Source organism: Nyctereutes procyonoides, unplaced genomic scaffold (genome assembly GCF_905146905.1).
Source record: "Nyctereutes procyonoides isolate TBG_1078 unplaced genomic scaffold, NYPRO_anot_genome, whole genome shotgun sequence".
Classification (NCBI taxonomy): Eukaryota; Metazoa; Chordata; class Mammalia; order Carnivora; family Canidae; genus Nyctereutes; species Nyctereutes procyonoides.
This window is the reverse complement of record NW_026575025.1, coordinates 12,369,403-12,386,302: the sequence shown is the minus strand read 5'-3', so window position 1 is coordinate 12,386,302 and position 16,900 is coordinate 12,369,403. Positions and strand designations below refer to the sequence as shown.

General features: G+C 50.1%; 1 protein-coding gene across 1 annotated transcript; it reads left to right on the top strand.

The window, feature by feature from the left end:
- Nucleotides 1–16,317, top strand: NAA40 (N-alpha-acetyltransferase 40, NatD catalytic subunit). The gene is made up of 8 exons (XM_055315042.1): nt 1–273; nt 7,216–7,311; nt 9,055–9,107; nt 12,317–12,412; nt 12,493–12,651; nt 12,824–12,907; nt 13,362–13,439; nt 13,723–16,317. Exons 1-8 carry the CDS (start codon nt 268–270, stop codon nt 13,862–13,864), a joined length of 714 nt encoding a protein of 237 aa, XP_055171017.1. The 5' UTR covers nt 1–267; the 3' UTR covers nt 13,865–16,317.
- The last annotated feature ends 583 nt before the right edge of the window (nt 16,318–16,900 follow it).

Here is a 16,900-nt window from a genome sequence, read left to right as displayed (position 1 = left end):
CCCCGCGCCTCCCGCCTCTGTCGGGTGCGGGACCCTCGGCCCGCCTCCCCGGCTCTCCACCTGCGCGCTTCCCCCATCGCGCCCTCCCCCGCTCTGCGCCGGCGCGGTGCCCGCCAGGGCGCGCAGGGGAGCCCGCGAGGCGCATGCGCGGTGCGGGACCCACCGCCGCCGCTCTGGTGTTGCCGCCGCCGCCGTCCCTGCCGTTGCCGCCTCCCTGCTGGCGAGTGCGGGAAGGAGGAGCTCAGGGCCGCCGCCGCCGTTGCCGCCATGGGGGTGAGTGAGGCAGAAAGAGGAGACGCGAGGGTCGGGGGCGCTCCCTGGTCCCCTCGCCCCCTGCGCCCCCATTGTTCCTTGAACCCCCTCTCACGTGACCCTGACCCCCTCCGGCCTCACGTGACCTCCACCCCCCACATGACCCGACGCCCCCGCCCCCATTCCAAGCGTTCCCACACTCGGCGCAGCTCGGGGATCCCTTGGGGAGCCCTGTTCTCCGGACCTCACCCCCTTGGGTGTCCCCCGCCCCTCGCGTCGCGCCCGCCCTGTCTTCCCGGCTGACGACTTATCTTCTTGGCCTCCCTCTAACCCCTGCGTGGGCCCTGGGGTACCCCGCGCCCCCAGGGGTCACCCATCACCTGGCTGTCACCGGCTTTGCGGCTTCCCACGTCCTAGGCCGCCTCTGGCTTGCAGGGAACTGAGGCCCAGAGAGGAGGCCCGCAGCCAAGGTCACAGAGGCAGTGAGCGGGGGCCAGAGCCTAACTCGGACCCCCTCGACCGCTGGCTGCACTTCCCGCTGGCGAGATTCTCGGTGAAGTCGGTTTCCCTACACTCTTTCCAGACCTCTCCTCCAGGTTCCTCCTGCTCCTGGGACGTCCTCCCCTTCCAACGGAGGCCTGCTCTCAAGGCCTCCCAGATACAGGGTGGTTTTTATCATTACTTGGGTTGTTGAGTGCTGCAGGTGGCTTTGCGTGGGGAAGCGACCCGAAGATGAGCAGGGAGGGGACCGATGGGGGCGCCACTGATGGACGGCTCCAGCCGCGCAAGCATAGTGACCACCTGTTCTGTGTGAGGCAGCCTGGAGGTGCGCCCTTCCCTGGCATGTGCCCATAGAGAGCTGGGCAGAAGTTATTAAAATATTTCTGTGAGTTCACCTCCCTAAGTTCCAGTTAGAATAGTATCAGTCACTCTCTTGAAAAAAAAAAAAAATGGAACTGGCCCTCCCTGGTACGGTGTAGATTAGTTTTTCTTTTTTCCGTTTTCTTTCTTTTTTTTTTTTTTTTTTTCAAAATCTGTACTTTTTTTTTTTTAAAGGTTTTATTTACTTATTCATGAGAGACACACAGAGAGAGAGGGGCACAGACATAGGCAGAGGGAGAAGCAGGCTTCATGCAGGGAGCCCGATGTGGGACTGGATCCTGGGGTCTGCAGGATCACACCCCGGGCTGCAGGCGCTGCTAAACCGCTGCGCCACCAGGGGCTGCCCTGTAGATTAGTTTTTACGTGGAGTTTTCACTGCCTTTAGGGAGCCCTGACTTTGGAGCCTGCGATATCTCAGTTCCAGTTCTATCTCCTCTGGCTAGCTGCATGATACTGTAACAGTGACGTGGCCTTTCTGAATTTGAATTTCCTCATCTGTGTAATGTGGATGATGGTCCCCCCACCCCACCCAATAGATTGGAGGATTAAACAAGATAGTAGATGCAAATAGCCACATGAAATCCTGGCTGTTGTTTTTGTTTGTATTCACCTTTTACTTTAGTTATCCAAAATAGATTTGTGCTACTTTTAACTCATTGGGCATGTCCCTCCTGTTGTTAACCTAGATTTTTCTCTCAGGTCATTATTGACTGAACAAATCAACTTGTTGGACAAAAATAGTCATCTCACCTATGTCAAGCATTTTATGTAATCCACATCAGAACACATTCATCTTGTTTCAGCAAGGAATTTGGGGTACTATGTACTTTGTTTTTTTAAGATTTTATTCATTCATGAGAGACAGAGAGAGAGGCAGAAGCAGGCTCCACGCAGGGAGCCCGACGTGGGACTTGATCCTGGGGACTACAGGATCACGCCCTGGGCCGAAGGCAGGCGCTAAACCGCTGAGCCACCCAGGGATCCCCCTGTACTTTGTATATAGGAAATCAAGTCTGGAGACCTTAGGCAGAGTTAACCCAGATTTTGGTGAAAGGTCCCAGACCCCAGCTTTTGTTTGAAGTAAAATCTGTGCCGTTGGTATCTCTCAGTGTCTACTCAGCATCAGCCACTACGGACTGAGTAGCAAACAAGGAACATACCATGCCCTTTGGGTTCAACACTTCCTCATTGGTTGAGTTGAAAGAGCAAGAGTCAGAGATACTGTGACCCTTGCTTCCTTTAGGGCCACTACATTATTACTCATACTTTACAGATGTGTTTCTCAGAATGTCCCCTGCCTAGTCTCTTCTGGCCTAAAAGTCACTGCAAAAAGAGAGACTTGAATCTTCCTTCTTGAAACAGAACTGGAACCCTCTTATTATCCTCAATTCTTCCCTGATAGGGGCTATGGACTCCCCACCTCAGGGTCACGAGGGTCGGTGTTTGTGGCCAGCACTGCCTCTTAGGGAGCCTTGCTCCATTTGATAGCCTGACCTTAGGCTGAGAGAGAGTAGTATCAGATGGAACACCCTTCTCTTCAAAATTCTTTCACCCTTGCTGCCCAAATGTGTTGTCTTTTAGGCCTTAGAATTCAATCTCTAGCTCCCTTCACCAAAAACGGAGGTTTTTTTCTGGATGGGGTGGGGTAAAGGTATTGACACTAAAAATCTACGAGATGCCAAATCTCTTTTCTGAAAGGTGCCTCCTGCCCCCATCTGTGTGCTTTTTGTTTTTTAATTTCTCCCTGTGACTCCTGGCAGTCTTAGAACTGCATGTGGAGATACTACTTCAATAGGAACAGTGAGGGATGCCTGGGTGGCTCAGTGGTTGAGCCTCTGCCTTTGGCTCAGGGCGTGATCCCAGGGTCCTGGGATTGTGTCCCACATCGGGTTCCCCGCAGGGAGTCTGCTTCTCCCTCTGCCTATGTGCCTCTCTCTGTGTGTCTCTCATGAATAAATAAATAAAACCTTTAAAAAATAAAAATAGTGAGGAGAGGAGTTTCACGGCTGCATGTGAAAACACTTACATCACGCTTTATAACAAGTCCTGTATAAATGTAGTTGATGTTGTGAAAGAAGCATGGATTTTAGGGTTCAGACTTGGATTTGAATCTCGGATGATTCATTAGTACTTGCTGTCTGCTGAGCACTGGGTATACACTGACTAATAAAAGCCAGTGTGACCTCTACCTAATGGAGTGTACAGTCTGGTGTGAATGGAGGGAGAGGGTGATAGAGCTCTGAAAATTCTGTTCACTGGCTCTGTGACCCTGAAAGCTCACAAACCTCTCTGTGCCTCAATTTTCTCCTCAAAGAAGTTGGCACACATAACTTGTTAGTATAAAGACTAAACTAAGTCCTCTTTATTTTTTTTTAAGATTTTATTTATTTATTCATGAGAATACACAGAGAGGAGAGAGAGGCTGGGGGAGAAGCAGGCTTCATGCAGGGAGCCCAACGTGGCACTCTTTTTTTTTTTTAATTTATTTATTTATGATAGTCACAGAGAGAGAGAGAGGCAGAGACACAGGCAGAGGGAGAAGCAGGCTCCATGCATCGGGAGTCTGATGTGGAACTCGATCACAGGTCTCCAGGATCGCGCCCTGGGCCAAAGGCAGGCGCCAAACCGCTGCGCCACCCAGGGATCCCCCCAATGTGGACTCTATCCCAGGTCTCCAGGATCAGGCCCTGGGCTGAAGGTGGCGCTAAACCGCTGAGCCACCGGGGCTGCCCCTAAGTCCTCTTTATTAAAGCATTAGGAGAGTAGTGTGTGACACAAGTGGATCCCTGTAAACAGAATTCCTTATTTTTTAAAATTTAATACATTGTATCATTTTGTCCTCACAACAGTCCTGTGAGGTGTAGGCATTGTTAGCCCCTTTTCACTGATGAGGAAATTGAGATCCAGAGAAACTAAGTAACTTGCTGAAAAGAGATTAAATAACTTGCCCAAAGTTACACAGCTATTATTTGGAAGAGCTGAGAATCTAATCCAAGTCTCTTGACTCAAAATCCCACACTCTTTTTATATAAAGCTCCCTTGGGAAAGACACTTAACCGCAATGAGCTTTACTGTTCACTGTGCTTATTTCCCATTTTAATTAGGAGAATTTTCCTGTGTCCCTGCAGGATAGCCTTACCTCTACGAGGCAGGGCAAAGCTAATTGGAACAGTAGGAGACCATTTTTCCTAGTGTGTGCTAGGTTTGAGGGAGAGACCCTGCCTGTCTGTCCTGGCCTGCTGCAGCCTGCCATACCCTGTGTGCAGGCAGTGAAGCACTAAGGGGTCTTGGGCCATGGCAGCCCTGAGCTGCACTCAGGATTGTCTGACTGGCCTGTTCCCTTGCATGAATGAGCCCATAAATCTCCTGGAGGCTTGGGGTTGGCCCCCTGCTGCTTGTGCTTAGGAATTACTTAGTGTGCTTAGAAATTAGATGCTGTGGAGGGAACCCACGTTTCAGTGCTTTCTGGGTCCTGAGAGTCCCACTTTCCTTCCAGCACCTTTGATCTTTCAGCTCTGTGTCCTGCGGAGAGAGAACTAGTGTGCAGGGTGGAGGAGGGGAACTTGTTTCTACTGTAAAGGGGACTTCTGACCTGTCCTTTCAGCTTTTTGGTGAGGCCAGCATTCGTGTCCCCATTTTTCTGGAGATGGACTTGTTTTTACGGGTCATGCGGGGGTGGCAGAAGGAGAACCAGCTTGGCCTGAGTGATGCCAGAGCTCATGTTCTTTCCTGGAGGCCGACTGTCTCAGATTTCCCTGTTCCTTACCCCTCCCTCGGTGTAGAGGTAGGGCCTAAGGCAGCACTTGTGCTGGTATGGTGTGTCAGCCATCACCAAGCCAGAAAGGTGATGAGAAATGAATTGCTGAGTAGCTACCTTAACAGTTCCTAAAGTCTGGGCTTTCTCTTGGCAGGACTGAGAAGGAAGGTCTTTTGACATTGGAATAGGCCTTCCCATTGCGAGACAGCGTGGCTGGTGGAATAAACACTGGATCTAGGGCCCAACCCCTGGGATTAAGTCCCCCTCTGCCACTTACTCTTGGGGTAACATAATCACACCATCCCTCTGAGCCTCAGTTTCCTCACATGTGAATGGAGATGCTGGGTTTTCCCTAAGAATTGAAGCAGGTGTTTGTGAAAGTACTTTGTAAGCCGAGCGTCTCTCAATGTTGTTTTGAAATTCAAATTCCCAGGGAAAAAGATGGATGCCCTGAAACCTGTGTGCAGTAGAAAGGAGCTGGTTTGCCCCTCCAGTCCTAGCATTATGAAGACAGTCTGTTCTCTTCTGTTCCTTCCTTTAGGGAAGTAGGAAATGGGATCTAGCCGAGCTTCCAGCATAAAATAGCTGTTGGGTGAGTTTACACCCAGAAGAGCAATCCCTGTGATTTCTTTGTATCAGAACTCTTGCCTGCTGGTCCCTTGACATAAGAGTTAGGCAGTGTCATTCCTTGGAGAGCTGAGGGTAGAATTTATCCTGAGAAACTTTCCTAGTATCTGCTTTTTCGACTTCCCCTTTGCTGGTGCCAGTGTCAAGGCTAAGGTGCCATTGGAGGTAGTAAAGCGTCTCTGTGGTGGTGAGCCCGGGAAACCAAGAGGTTGGAGTCAGAAGAGGTAGTGAGGTTGGTAGAAAAGCAGAGCCATCCCACCAGTGTCTTTGGGTGCCTTTGGCATTTGGGCTGGGTGAGTGAGCAACTTTGGATGCAGGTGCTGCTCTGGTCTTCCTTGGGAATGAGAATGAGAGCCCTCATTTGTTGAGCACGTGCCATATTAAGTCTCACTGGCCTTCTTTTTTTTTTTTTTAATTTATTTATTTATGATAGTCACAGAGAGAGAGAGAGAGAGAGAGAGAGAGGCAGAGACATAGGCAGAGGGAGAAGCAGGCTCCATGCACCGGGAGCCCGATATGGGATTCGATCCCGGGTCTCCAGGATCGCGCCCTGGGCCAAAGGCAGGCGCCAAACCGCTGCGCCACCCAGGGATCCCCTCACTGGCCTTCTACCGCAGAGGAGGTCTCATGAGCCTCACTCACCCCATTCATCAAATGAGGGGAGGAGGTGCAGAGAAGGACTGGATGTTGCCCAAACACTACTCTGAAGAGCAGGAAGAGGCTTTGGGTAAGGTCTATCAGACTCCAGGTGTGAGCTCTTTTTCCTGTGTTACTAGCTTTTTACAGGATGGTAAATAAGAGGATCTATGTAGGCCTGAGAGAACCCCATGTGAGCCATACAATAGGATTTGCTCTGTATGCAGTTATGGGTGATTTGCGCATTGGTGACTCTGTGCAAGGCCACTCTCCCTTTGCTCCCCCCACCCCCCTGCTGCCTGTGTGTCCTGCAGCATGGCCTTGCTGACCATGTATCAGCACGGCCTCTGTCCCCAGGTGAACGCCTTGAGGCCCTTCACTCTGCCCTTATTCATACTAGGTGTGCAGTGTGCCTGCCGCTCATTGGCCTTAGCTGAGCAGTGTTTCTGTGGAACAGTTCTGTCTTCTTAAGCCAGAGTGCCCTGGTCTCGCTTAAAAGGGGACCCCCCCCAAAAAGGAAAGGGGATCCCCCAAAAGGAAAGGGGATCCAGCACTCAGAGGGGCTCCCCCAGACCAGATCTTTGTCTTCTGAAGCTGAGAAGGCTTTGAATAAACTCATGTTTAGGAATAGGTGTCATTGGCTACCTCAGATACCATCTCCTCCCTGAAACCTGCCCTGAATATGTCTAAAATTAGTTGTTCCCTCCTTTGGAGGGAATGGATGAGTACATATTTATTAGGCACCTGCTGGGGGCCAGACTCTACTGCAGGCATTGTCTTGTGCTCTCACTGGGTTCTCACAGTGATCCAGCAGTCCTGAGGGTCAGTACTTTTTCTGACGAGGAAGCTGAGAAGTCTAGTGATGCTCCCGAGCTCTCATGACTAGAAAACGCTTGCATCTTTCCCATCCCACTGAGTGTGCAGCAGCCAGGATTGGAAATTCCCGCTGCTGAGGCCAGGCCTGTGGGCCCAGGGATTGACTGAAACGGTTCCTGAAACGGAAAGTCAAGTCTCTGGTCGGCCACAGCCCTTCCAGCCAACTTTGCTTTTCTGTGTTGCAGAGGAAGTCAAGCAAAGCAAAGGAGAAGAAGCAGAAGCGGTTGGAGGAGCGAGCTGCCATGGATGCTGTCTGTGCCAAAGTGGACGCTGCCAACAGGGTGACTCCTCTTTCCTAAGTCCCTTCCTCCTAGAACTTCGGCTCGGTTTTCATTTGACTTCTTTTGGCGCCACCCTGTGGCAGAATTTTGTCATTTGCTAGCTGAGGAAAATGAGCCCAGCAGGAGAGTTGCCAGGAGGGCCAGAGGTTGGCCCAGGTGTGCAGGGAAATGTGGACTCAAATGGAAATGGCTGCGGGTACCTGGCTGACTTAGTGAAGCATGCATCGACTCAGTCTCAGGGTTGTGAGTTCCAGCCCCACACTGGGCATGCAGCCTACTTAAGAAAACAAATGGAAGTGGCTACTTCTCTCTGTGGGTCTTCTTCCATACCAATAGAAGAGGGTCTGGAGAAATTTAGGATCTTGCATTTTGGAGAGGAAATCTCCCTGGTAAAATGTGTTATAGTTTCCTCGCTCATTCCTTCAAAGTTTATTGACTGACCATGAAGTACCAAAGGTTGTGCTGACACCAGGAGCAGGAGGCAGCAGTCTGGTTCAGGGGGCACAGGCAAGGAAGGAGTAGCTGTGACGCTGAACACTCAGGTAGCCCCACTAGAAGCCAACTTGGCTTACAAATGGAACTGGAGAGATTCTGGTCATCTGTCTTGCAACCATTTCATATCCCTTTTTTTTTTAATTTTTTAAATTTATTTATTTATGATAGTCACACAGAGAGAGAGAGGCAGAGACACAGGCAGAGGGAGAAGCAGGCCCCATGCACCGGGAGCCCGATGTGGGATTCGATCCTGGGTCTCCAGGATCGCGCCCTGGGCCAAAGGCAGGCGCTAAACCGCTGCGCCACCCAGGGATCCCTCATATCCCATTTTTTTGTTATTCTTTTAGCCCACCCAATAAACAGTCCACATTTTTAAGGAGGTGGTTTAGGGACATGATTGCTCCATTTTGGGTTTTGACTTGGGGTTAGTTGAGGGCCTCTTAGAAGTATGCAGGTGAGGGGATCCCTGGGTGGCGCAGCGGTTTTGCGCCTGCCTTTGGCCCAGGGCGCGATCCTGGAGACCCGGGATCGAATCCCACGTTGGGCTCCCAGTGCATGGAGCCTGCTTCTCCCTCTGCCTGTGTCTCTGCCTCTCTCTCTCTCTCTCTCTCTCTCTCTCTCTCTGTGACTATCATAAATAAATAAAAATTAAAAAAAAAAAAGAAGTATGCAGGTGAAGAGCACCTGGGTGGCTCAGTCCATTAAGCATCTGACTCTAGGTTTGGGCTCAGGTCATGGTTTCAGGGTCTTGTGATCTAGCAAGGAGTCTGCTTGAGGTTCTTCCTCCACCCCACCTCCTGTGCGTATGTGCACTTTTCTCTCTATCTCAAATAAATAAAATCTTAAAAAAAAAAAAAAAGAAAGATGCAGTTAAGTGGGGCATCTGGCTGGTTCAATTGGTAGAGCAGGCAACTCTTGATCTCAAGGCCGTGAGTTCAAGCCCCACACTGGGTATGGAGCCTACTTAAAATAAAAAGAAAAATAAAGAAGTATGCAGGTGGATCAAGTGGCCTCTCTTTTGGGTCAGGTGACCTATAGGCCAGTATTAATTAGTATTAGTCTAGTAGCGTCTCTTCTTTGTGAAGTGAAGCTGACTTAACTCTGTTGGGCCTCCTTACTAGAAGGGCTGCTCTTGGGCCAGGAACTAAGTCTCCTCCTGTGGGTCTGTACACTGTCATATTTGAGGGCAGAGCCTGCAGCTGTGCCATGTATATGTTTGTGCTACTTCTCATTTTTTTCCCTCCACAGCTTGGAGACCCTCTAGAGGCTTTCCCTGTGTTCAAGAAATATGATCGAAATGGGTAAGTGAAAAAAAAAAAAAAGAAATGGGTAAGTGGTTTTTTTGTTTGTTTGTTTGTTGTATTTTATTTATTTATTCATGAGAGACACAGAGAGAGAGGCAGGCAGAGGGAGAAGCAGGCTCCATGCAGGGAGCCTGACGTTGGACTCAATCCTGGGTCTCCAGGATCACACCCTTGGCTGAAGGTGGCGCTAAACCACTGAGCCACCGGGCTGCCCGAGATGGGTAAGTGTTTAGCACTCCTAACTGTTATCACCTTGAGTGTCTGAAGGAATTCACCTTCCCACAGTATGCTTCCTCCCACCCAAATTCTCTCGTTCTCTGTTATGAAAAAGGAGAAGCTATGGCGAGTGTCTTATTGATATAAAAGCCCCTGGTTAGAGCAACAGAGGAATCCATAAATGGACAAAGATTACATAATCTAATTTTTATTTAAGATGTATTTATTTATTAATGAGAGAGAGACCGCTGAGCCACCTAGGCATCCCAAGATTGTATAATCTTAGACTGACATTTCTTTAGGATTTGATATTCTCTCTGGGTGAAGAATCATAGAACTGAAACAAACTTGAAACATTATCTAGGCTGACTTCTTCCTTTTATGCATGGGCAAATCAAGGCTCAGAAAAGCTGAATAAGATTTCTTTCTTTTTTTTTTTAAGATTTATTTATTTATTTATGATAGACATAGAGAGAGAGAGAGAGAGACGCAGAGACACAGGAGGAGGGAGAAGCAAGCTCCATGCAGGAGCCTGACGTGGGACTAGATCCCAGATCTCCAGGATCATGCCCTGGGCTGCAGGTGGCACTAAACTGCTGCGCCACCAGGGCTGTCCCTGAAGAAGATTTCTGAGCCACAGGGTTTCTCCCTGGGAGCTGAGGGGGCTTTAATTCCCAATGTAGGGGTGGCTGGGTGGCTCAGTGGTTGAGTATCTGCCTTTGGGTCAGGTCGTGATCCTGGGGTCCTGGGATCTAGTCTCGCATCAGGCTCCCCACAGGAAGCCTGCTTCTCTCTTTGTCTGTGTCTCTACCTTTATGTGTGTCTCATGAATAGATAAAGAAATTAAAAAATCTTAAAAAAAACATTCCCAATCTAGGGCTGTTTCCTTGAGTGTATGATGTAATTAATTGTTAAAAGCCACTTATTAGCTGTGTGACCTTGGACCCTGGGCTTAACCTCTCTGTGCTTCTATTTTCTAATCAGCAATGGGCCTAATAATAAAATGATTTCAGGATACCTGGGTGACTCCGTGGTTGAGCCTCTGCCTTTGGCTCAGGGATCGAGTCCCATGTCGGGCTCCCTGCATGGAGCCTGCTTCTCCCTCTACCTACCTATGCCTCTGCCTCTCTCTGTGTGTCTCTCATGAATAAATAAATACATAAAATCTTTAATATATAAATAAAATGGTTTTGTCAGAAAGATTAGGTATAAAGTGCTAGTGCCTGGAGCGTACCAAAACCTAGATCAGTGTTAGCTGTTATTATGACGGTTATTGTTACTAATCGAGTTTACTGCTGTGGAATCTGGGTTTAAGCCCCCTTCCCTTTTCTGTCTTTTTAGTTTATAAAACAGGAAGCATAATCTGTCCTATCAGAGCTGTTGTTAGCTTAAGGAAAAACAGGGATTATGGCTTTAGAGAATCACAACTGTGGGTTTGAATCAAAACTACACCTCTGATTAACTGTATTCGGAGAAGCCACACTCCTTAAGCTTCATTTTTTTGTCTGTTAAACTGAGTGATGATGCCAAACTTGCAAGGTTGTTTTAAGGAGGAAAGAGAATTATATCCAGTCCTGTAAGTAGCGGCTGGTATGAGTATTTTAGTGAACAAGATAGACAGATGTAAATATGTGAATTATGAAGCAAACACTTTAGCAGGTAACACTATATCTGCTTTTTCTAGGTATGTCTGAATTTCATAGTATCACATTAACTTGTTCTTCCTGTCTGTGACCAGACATAATACAGTTCTTCCCATAGCCTTGCCATTCAATGTCTGGGAAGCCCTCTGATACAGTATAGAGATCCCTTACTGTGATGTCTTCTCATGTTCCATATTCCCCGTTCCTACTGAGTTTGAGAAAAACCAGAACAGTCCTGAATCAGGCATTGCCAGCTGACTCTGGGCTCCTTTGGTGCCTGAATTTTGTGTGATTTGTGTGGCTGTGATCCTGCTTTAACGTACTTAACTCAAAAGAGAGAAGGAAAAAAAGAAAAAAAAAAGAGAAGAAAACTCCGTTTAGTGGAGAATTCATACCTGCAGACTGCCCTTCAGAAAGTATATGGCTGAGCCAGAGGTAAGGCCGTGTTTGGGCATTTCTGACTACGACATGGTCAGTCAGTACTTACAAAGAAAGGCTCTTTAGAACCAAGAAGTTCTGAATTTATAAGGGTGAGTACACGTGAGGCTCATATGGCAGACCAGATAGCAGAGGTGGTAGTGGCCTCCAGTGGGCACATCCTCTGTGGGGTCGTGTCATGGAACACTGGAAGGTCCTGACCCGGGGCCTCTCTAATAAGGACCTTAGTGTTGCTGACTTCAGTCCTGTCAGAATGCAGTACTGCCTGAGATTGAGGTTCCACAGTTTGGTCAAGGAACTGAACTGTGATTTATTAACATTCCACTTAGAAATAAATATAGTCCAAGACCTTAACATCTACAGCATTTGTTAATTTAGGAAAATAGCATGGGGTTGGACATTGCTCCACCCTGTTTGCTCAGCCAAGAACACCCACTGTGTCCTCAAAGGAAATGGCAGGCAGGACCCATCAGGAGGGTGATGGACCGTGGTCTTCTCAAAGGCCCTAAGGTGCCATAGCCGCCCAATGAGGAATCCGTTTAGAGACTGAATATCTAAGGGCAGGAACTAAAGGGACCAAGAAGACTGGGGCTTATAGCAAAGTATAGAAGAGAGGCTGGAGAAAGCAAAGAGGTGCAGAGAGCAACAGGAGTTCACAGAGTGCCCAGGCCGATAAGGGCCTCTCAGGGCAGTCAGGAAATGGGACTGTGGTCGGGGAGGTGGGGTGGGCTTGTGATAACAGTTGTTCTTGGCCAGAACGGCTTTGTTCCTTCAGTGGCACCTTCCATGGTCACGTCTTGGAAGGCAGGTGAGCCCAGACCAAGCATGCTGCGCTGTGAGGCCATCAGGGCAGCAGGCAGTGCTTGGGTCTACCTCAGGCCCCACACGCTGCCTTTCCCTCTGCTTCAGGTTAAACGTCTCCATCGAGTGTAAGCGAGTGTCTGGACTGGAGCCAGCCACCGTGGCCTGGGCCTTCGACTTGACCAAAACCAACATGCAGACCATGTAAGCAAGCCCTGACAGGAGGGGAGCCTTGCTCCTCCCTTTGTGGGGTTCCCCACCCTGACTGCCCCCACATTTCCCAGGTACGAGCAAAGTGAGTGGGGCTGGAAGGACCGAGAGAAACGAGAGGAAATGACGGATGACCGAGCCTGGTACCTCATTGCTTGGGAAAGCAGTTCGGTCCCTGTTGCCTTTTCTCACTTCCGGTTTGACGTGGAGTGCGGGGATGAAGTCCTATACTGGTAGGAGCCCAGCTTGGGGTAGGGCATGGGGAGGACACACTGGCGCCGCTCTGGGCGCTCAGCTGGGTGGCAGAGTCCACTGTGCCGGTTTGGGACCAAGGGCTGCCAGGGCCCCAGGCTCCTCTGATGGTCCCTGCCTCTCTGTGCTCACTTGGCTGCTTTCTTCACCCAGCTATGAGGTGCAGTTGGAAAGCAAGGTGCGGCGGAAAGGTCTGGGGAAGTTCCTCATACAGATTCTGCAGCTCATGGCCAATAGGTAAGGGCCCCTGTCCCCCCAAACCCCATGTGTCACCCCTTTGGGCCATCCACTGTTCTTTGAGCCTTGTGGAGGACAAGACTCCTAGGAATGTCTTGGAAGAAAGGCATCTAGAACTCTCTCAGTAAAAGACTCCCTGCCTTACTGTGACCCCAGATTTTGTACACGCAGCTCTGTGCAACAAGTGCTGCTGAGTGCCTGCTGTGCCTGAATAGTAGGGTGCAGAGAGGAAGTGGAGAAGAAGCCAGTCAGGTGGAGGCCTGATACCCGTGTAGTCTGGTCAGCCCTGGAACAGAGGAAAGCACTGAGTGCTATGGGTGCCCAGCAGGGAGGCTAGAGTTGGGGCTCAGGGGAGTGCTTCTCGGGAGCAAATGGGCAACAATAGGAAGAGACACAAAAGAGGCATGAGCATTGTTTCTCTTTCTGGAAGGTGTTTGCTCTGCTTTCTTTTCAGCACACAGATGAAGAAGGTTATGTTAACTGTATTTAAGCACAATCATGGCGCCTACCAGTTCTTCAGAGAAGCACTGCAGTAAGGAGCTGGGCCCTGGTGTGGGACGCTCTGGGTGGTAGGAGGTGCCTGCCCCAGGGCCTTTACTCTGGTCCTGGCCCTCATTCATCCTGAAGGCTGAACTCCCGGTCTAGTGATCCATGGGAATAACCTAGGCACTGATGAGATGGTATGGGCATGCCCTCAGGCTGTGCCCTCACTCCTAGAGGTTTCATAAGTGTGGCTGGTGGAAAAGTTCCCAGGCTAGGGGGAGGAAGGCAGTCAGCTACCTGTAGTCAAGCCTTTCCTCTTGCCTGCCTTGCAGATTTGAAATCGATGACTCTTCCCCCAGCATGTCTGGTTGCTGTGGAGAGGATTGCTCCTACGAGATCCTGAGCCGGAGGACCAAGTTTGGGGACAGCCAGCACTCCCATGCGGGTGGGCACTGTGGTGGCTGCTGCCACTGAGCTCCCAAGCTAGAATGCTCTCTTCCAAGGTCTGTCCTCTCCCTGAGCTCACACCGCTGGCCAAGTGCCCTCAGAGCTGTGGCCTCCTCAGCCCTGCGTGTGCCAGGCTACAGCCTGAGAGCACAGAACCCCTGGGGTAGAGCAGTCCGAGATGCCTGTCCTCTCTCCTAGAAGAACAGAGTGCTCTGAAGGAGCAGAGAGGAGAGGGTGCTAAGGGAAGAGCTGGCAGAGGCCGGGCATGACATGGACCCTCTCACAGCAACTGCCTTCTCGCTTGGCCCTTGTGCCCTTGTGCCCTTGAGCATGAGGTTCCCTGACTTCTCTGCAGATGGATTCCTGACAAGCCTTCCCCCTCCCCCACTGCCACACACACACTTGGACAAATGGGGTGTTTATACCTACCTTTATAAAATCCTGGAGCCACGGGTCAGGGTCTGGCTGGTCCCCAACGAGGAATGGACTGAGTGCAAGATCTGGACATAGAGATAGGCTTCGGAGAGAATCCTGTTTCATAGACAAATGCTCTGATGGAGACTGCGGGAAGGTCTTTCGTGCCACTACATTGGGAAGCAAGAGAGCTCTTTCTAGCTGTGCTTTGATGGGCCCACGGGTAGTGTGGAGGTCCCAGGGGACCAGCCCGTTGGGAGGAAGGCTCCGTACCTCTCTGCATTGTTGTCGAGAGGATGAGAAGACCAGGAACAAGGTGTGGACAGGGGCTCCCTGGGAAGAGAGTTGCTTCTCTGGGCTTTTGTACTTTGCTGCATTCTAGCATAACCTCTTGATCTCCTGGCAGCAACTCACCTCGAGCTTTCCATTCATGGAAACAAGCCAGAGGTTCTGCCAGTTGTTCTCCACCGCCCCTCACCACTTCTCCCCCAGCTCACCCTCACCTGATACCTCTGTTCTCACTCTCAAGGGGGGAGAATTACATTAGGGAGCCCCTGATCTTCCCCCAGAAGGACCCCTTGTTCCTGGCATCTTCAGTGCTGTTGCCTCTCATATCTTGGTGCTGATCGCTCTCTGCAGGTAGAGCCTCCCTCCCTTTTCAGAGAGCCCCCAGCCAGCAGCAGGCCCTACTGCCTGCACTCCCCAGCCTTGACCCTTGCTGCCTCAGTGAGGCCTTGGTGCCACTGCCCTGGCTGACAGCTCTGGCTGCGGCAGGAATGCCTCTCAGTGGCCCAAACCGCTGCTTTTCTCTCTCTCCACTGTCACCGTGTGGCAGCGGACTGGAGCTGGGGGAGAAGGCCTTCCTCTTCTCTCACAAGATAGAGAGGCTGTGGTCAGAGCTTATATTTGCTCTGATCTCTGGCCTTTGGGCCCCTTGCAGGGACGAAAATGACCAAATCCTCATCCAGGAAAAAGCACCTGCCGCCTCCCCTTGGGCATCCTTGAGCTCTGCTTCAGGAAGTGTCTTCAAGGTTCTAGCCTTTGTGAAGTTGCTCTCTTGGAGGTCTGTCTGTCCTGACCTCAGAGGCTGCTCACCCCCACCCTCTACCCTGACTCAGGTGGTCTCTGCTGGCGGGTCTCCTCTCCTTTCCTGCTGGTGCAGGGGCCTGTGCACATGGCCTCCTTCACCTAGCCTGGCCCTCCTCGGAGTGCTTTGTGGCTCCTGACCCCGCCAGCAGTGGATGTGGCACTCCCTTGGAGAGGGCCTTACAGCTTTACACTGGAGTAAGCCCATCTCTGCCTCTACCTCCTGACTCCCAGGGGATTCTCTGGGGGAGTGGGAGGGAACATTGGTGGGCTCCTTCTAAGAATCATGGAATGACAGAAGCATGCTTAGGAATTTTTTCCTCTGATCCCTGTCTGTCGACACAGAACAGATATTTATTGTCTCATCGTGGATTTCTGATACCTCCCACTCAAGGGGATCAAAAGGAACCCCACTGTAAATTCCTCATAAGGTGAGTTTGGTGTATGTTGTCTCTTTCCACTCATTGAACACCTGCCACTGAAGCCCACTGGTATATGGGGTGCTCGGTGCTGCACCCTGCTCTTGTGGCCCCTGCCGCCGTCTCCTGGAGGGCTGCTCGGGGCCAGGGCTGGGGTAAGAGAGGCGCCACCTAGGACTAGCAGGTTCCTCTCTTTCGGTGTTGAGCCCATTCACTTCTCAAACATGAGTCTCTCCTTCCCCAGGTCTTGGTTTTGAGAAACAGGTCTTTTGTTCCCAGCTTTTTTGTGTGTTTGTTTGGGGCATGTTAAAATATTTTAAGATTTTTTTTAATTGTATCCACCCTATTTCAGGTTAGTTTTGTTGATGTCAGATGTGTATATGACATGTATATGGTTGTTTTTAACCCTTTCTGGGTTTTTTTTTTAGAGGAAACTGAAGATAAACTCCTTGATACTTTTTTTTTTCTTTAGCAACTTGTTATCACTGGAATCAAAGGGAAAAGTGATCTCTTTTTGCATTGGTTGTATTTGTATGTCACAAATAAAAGACACTTTGTTCAGCTGCTGGGATTGTGTCCTAATGCTGGGGTACCATGGGCAGTGTGGTCTCACAGATACCTCTGACCTTCACACTGTCTTCAGTGTTTGCCCTAAGCCCTGGGAGGCATGAAGCTGTGAGGCTCCACACCCCTTGCTGTGAAAGAAGCCTTGGCTTGAGAAAACTTTAGGGTGTCTGGGACAAGCAGCCAGCGGTGGGAACTGAGACAGAGTATGTGTGTTTGTGTCCCCTGGGGAGAGGTAAAAGGTCTTTCACGGGTTGCCTGCTTTGCATCTTGGACAGACTCCCAAGCCAGGCATCATGATGTTTGACATCTTTGGCTAAACGTAAACTCCAGTGTACTTGTGTGCGAGTTGAATGGATTGAGAGTGTTGATACTTCTTTCTTCCCTTTTACTTTATTGGGTTAGTCAGAATATTCTTTGTCTCTTAAAAAGACTCCAAAGCCCTCTTTTCTCCACACAAAAGACAAAGGCTCAAAGGAATGTAACTCATGTCAAGCCTGACAGGACAGGAAAGTTACAAGCTGGGAGAGGCTCAGCCCCTGGTTTGTGACAGATGGAGCTATGCAGTTTCTCTTCCAGG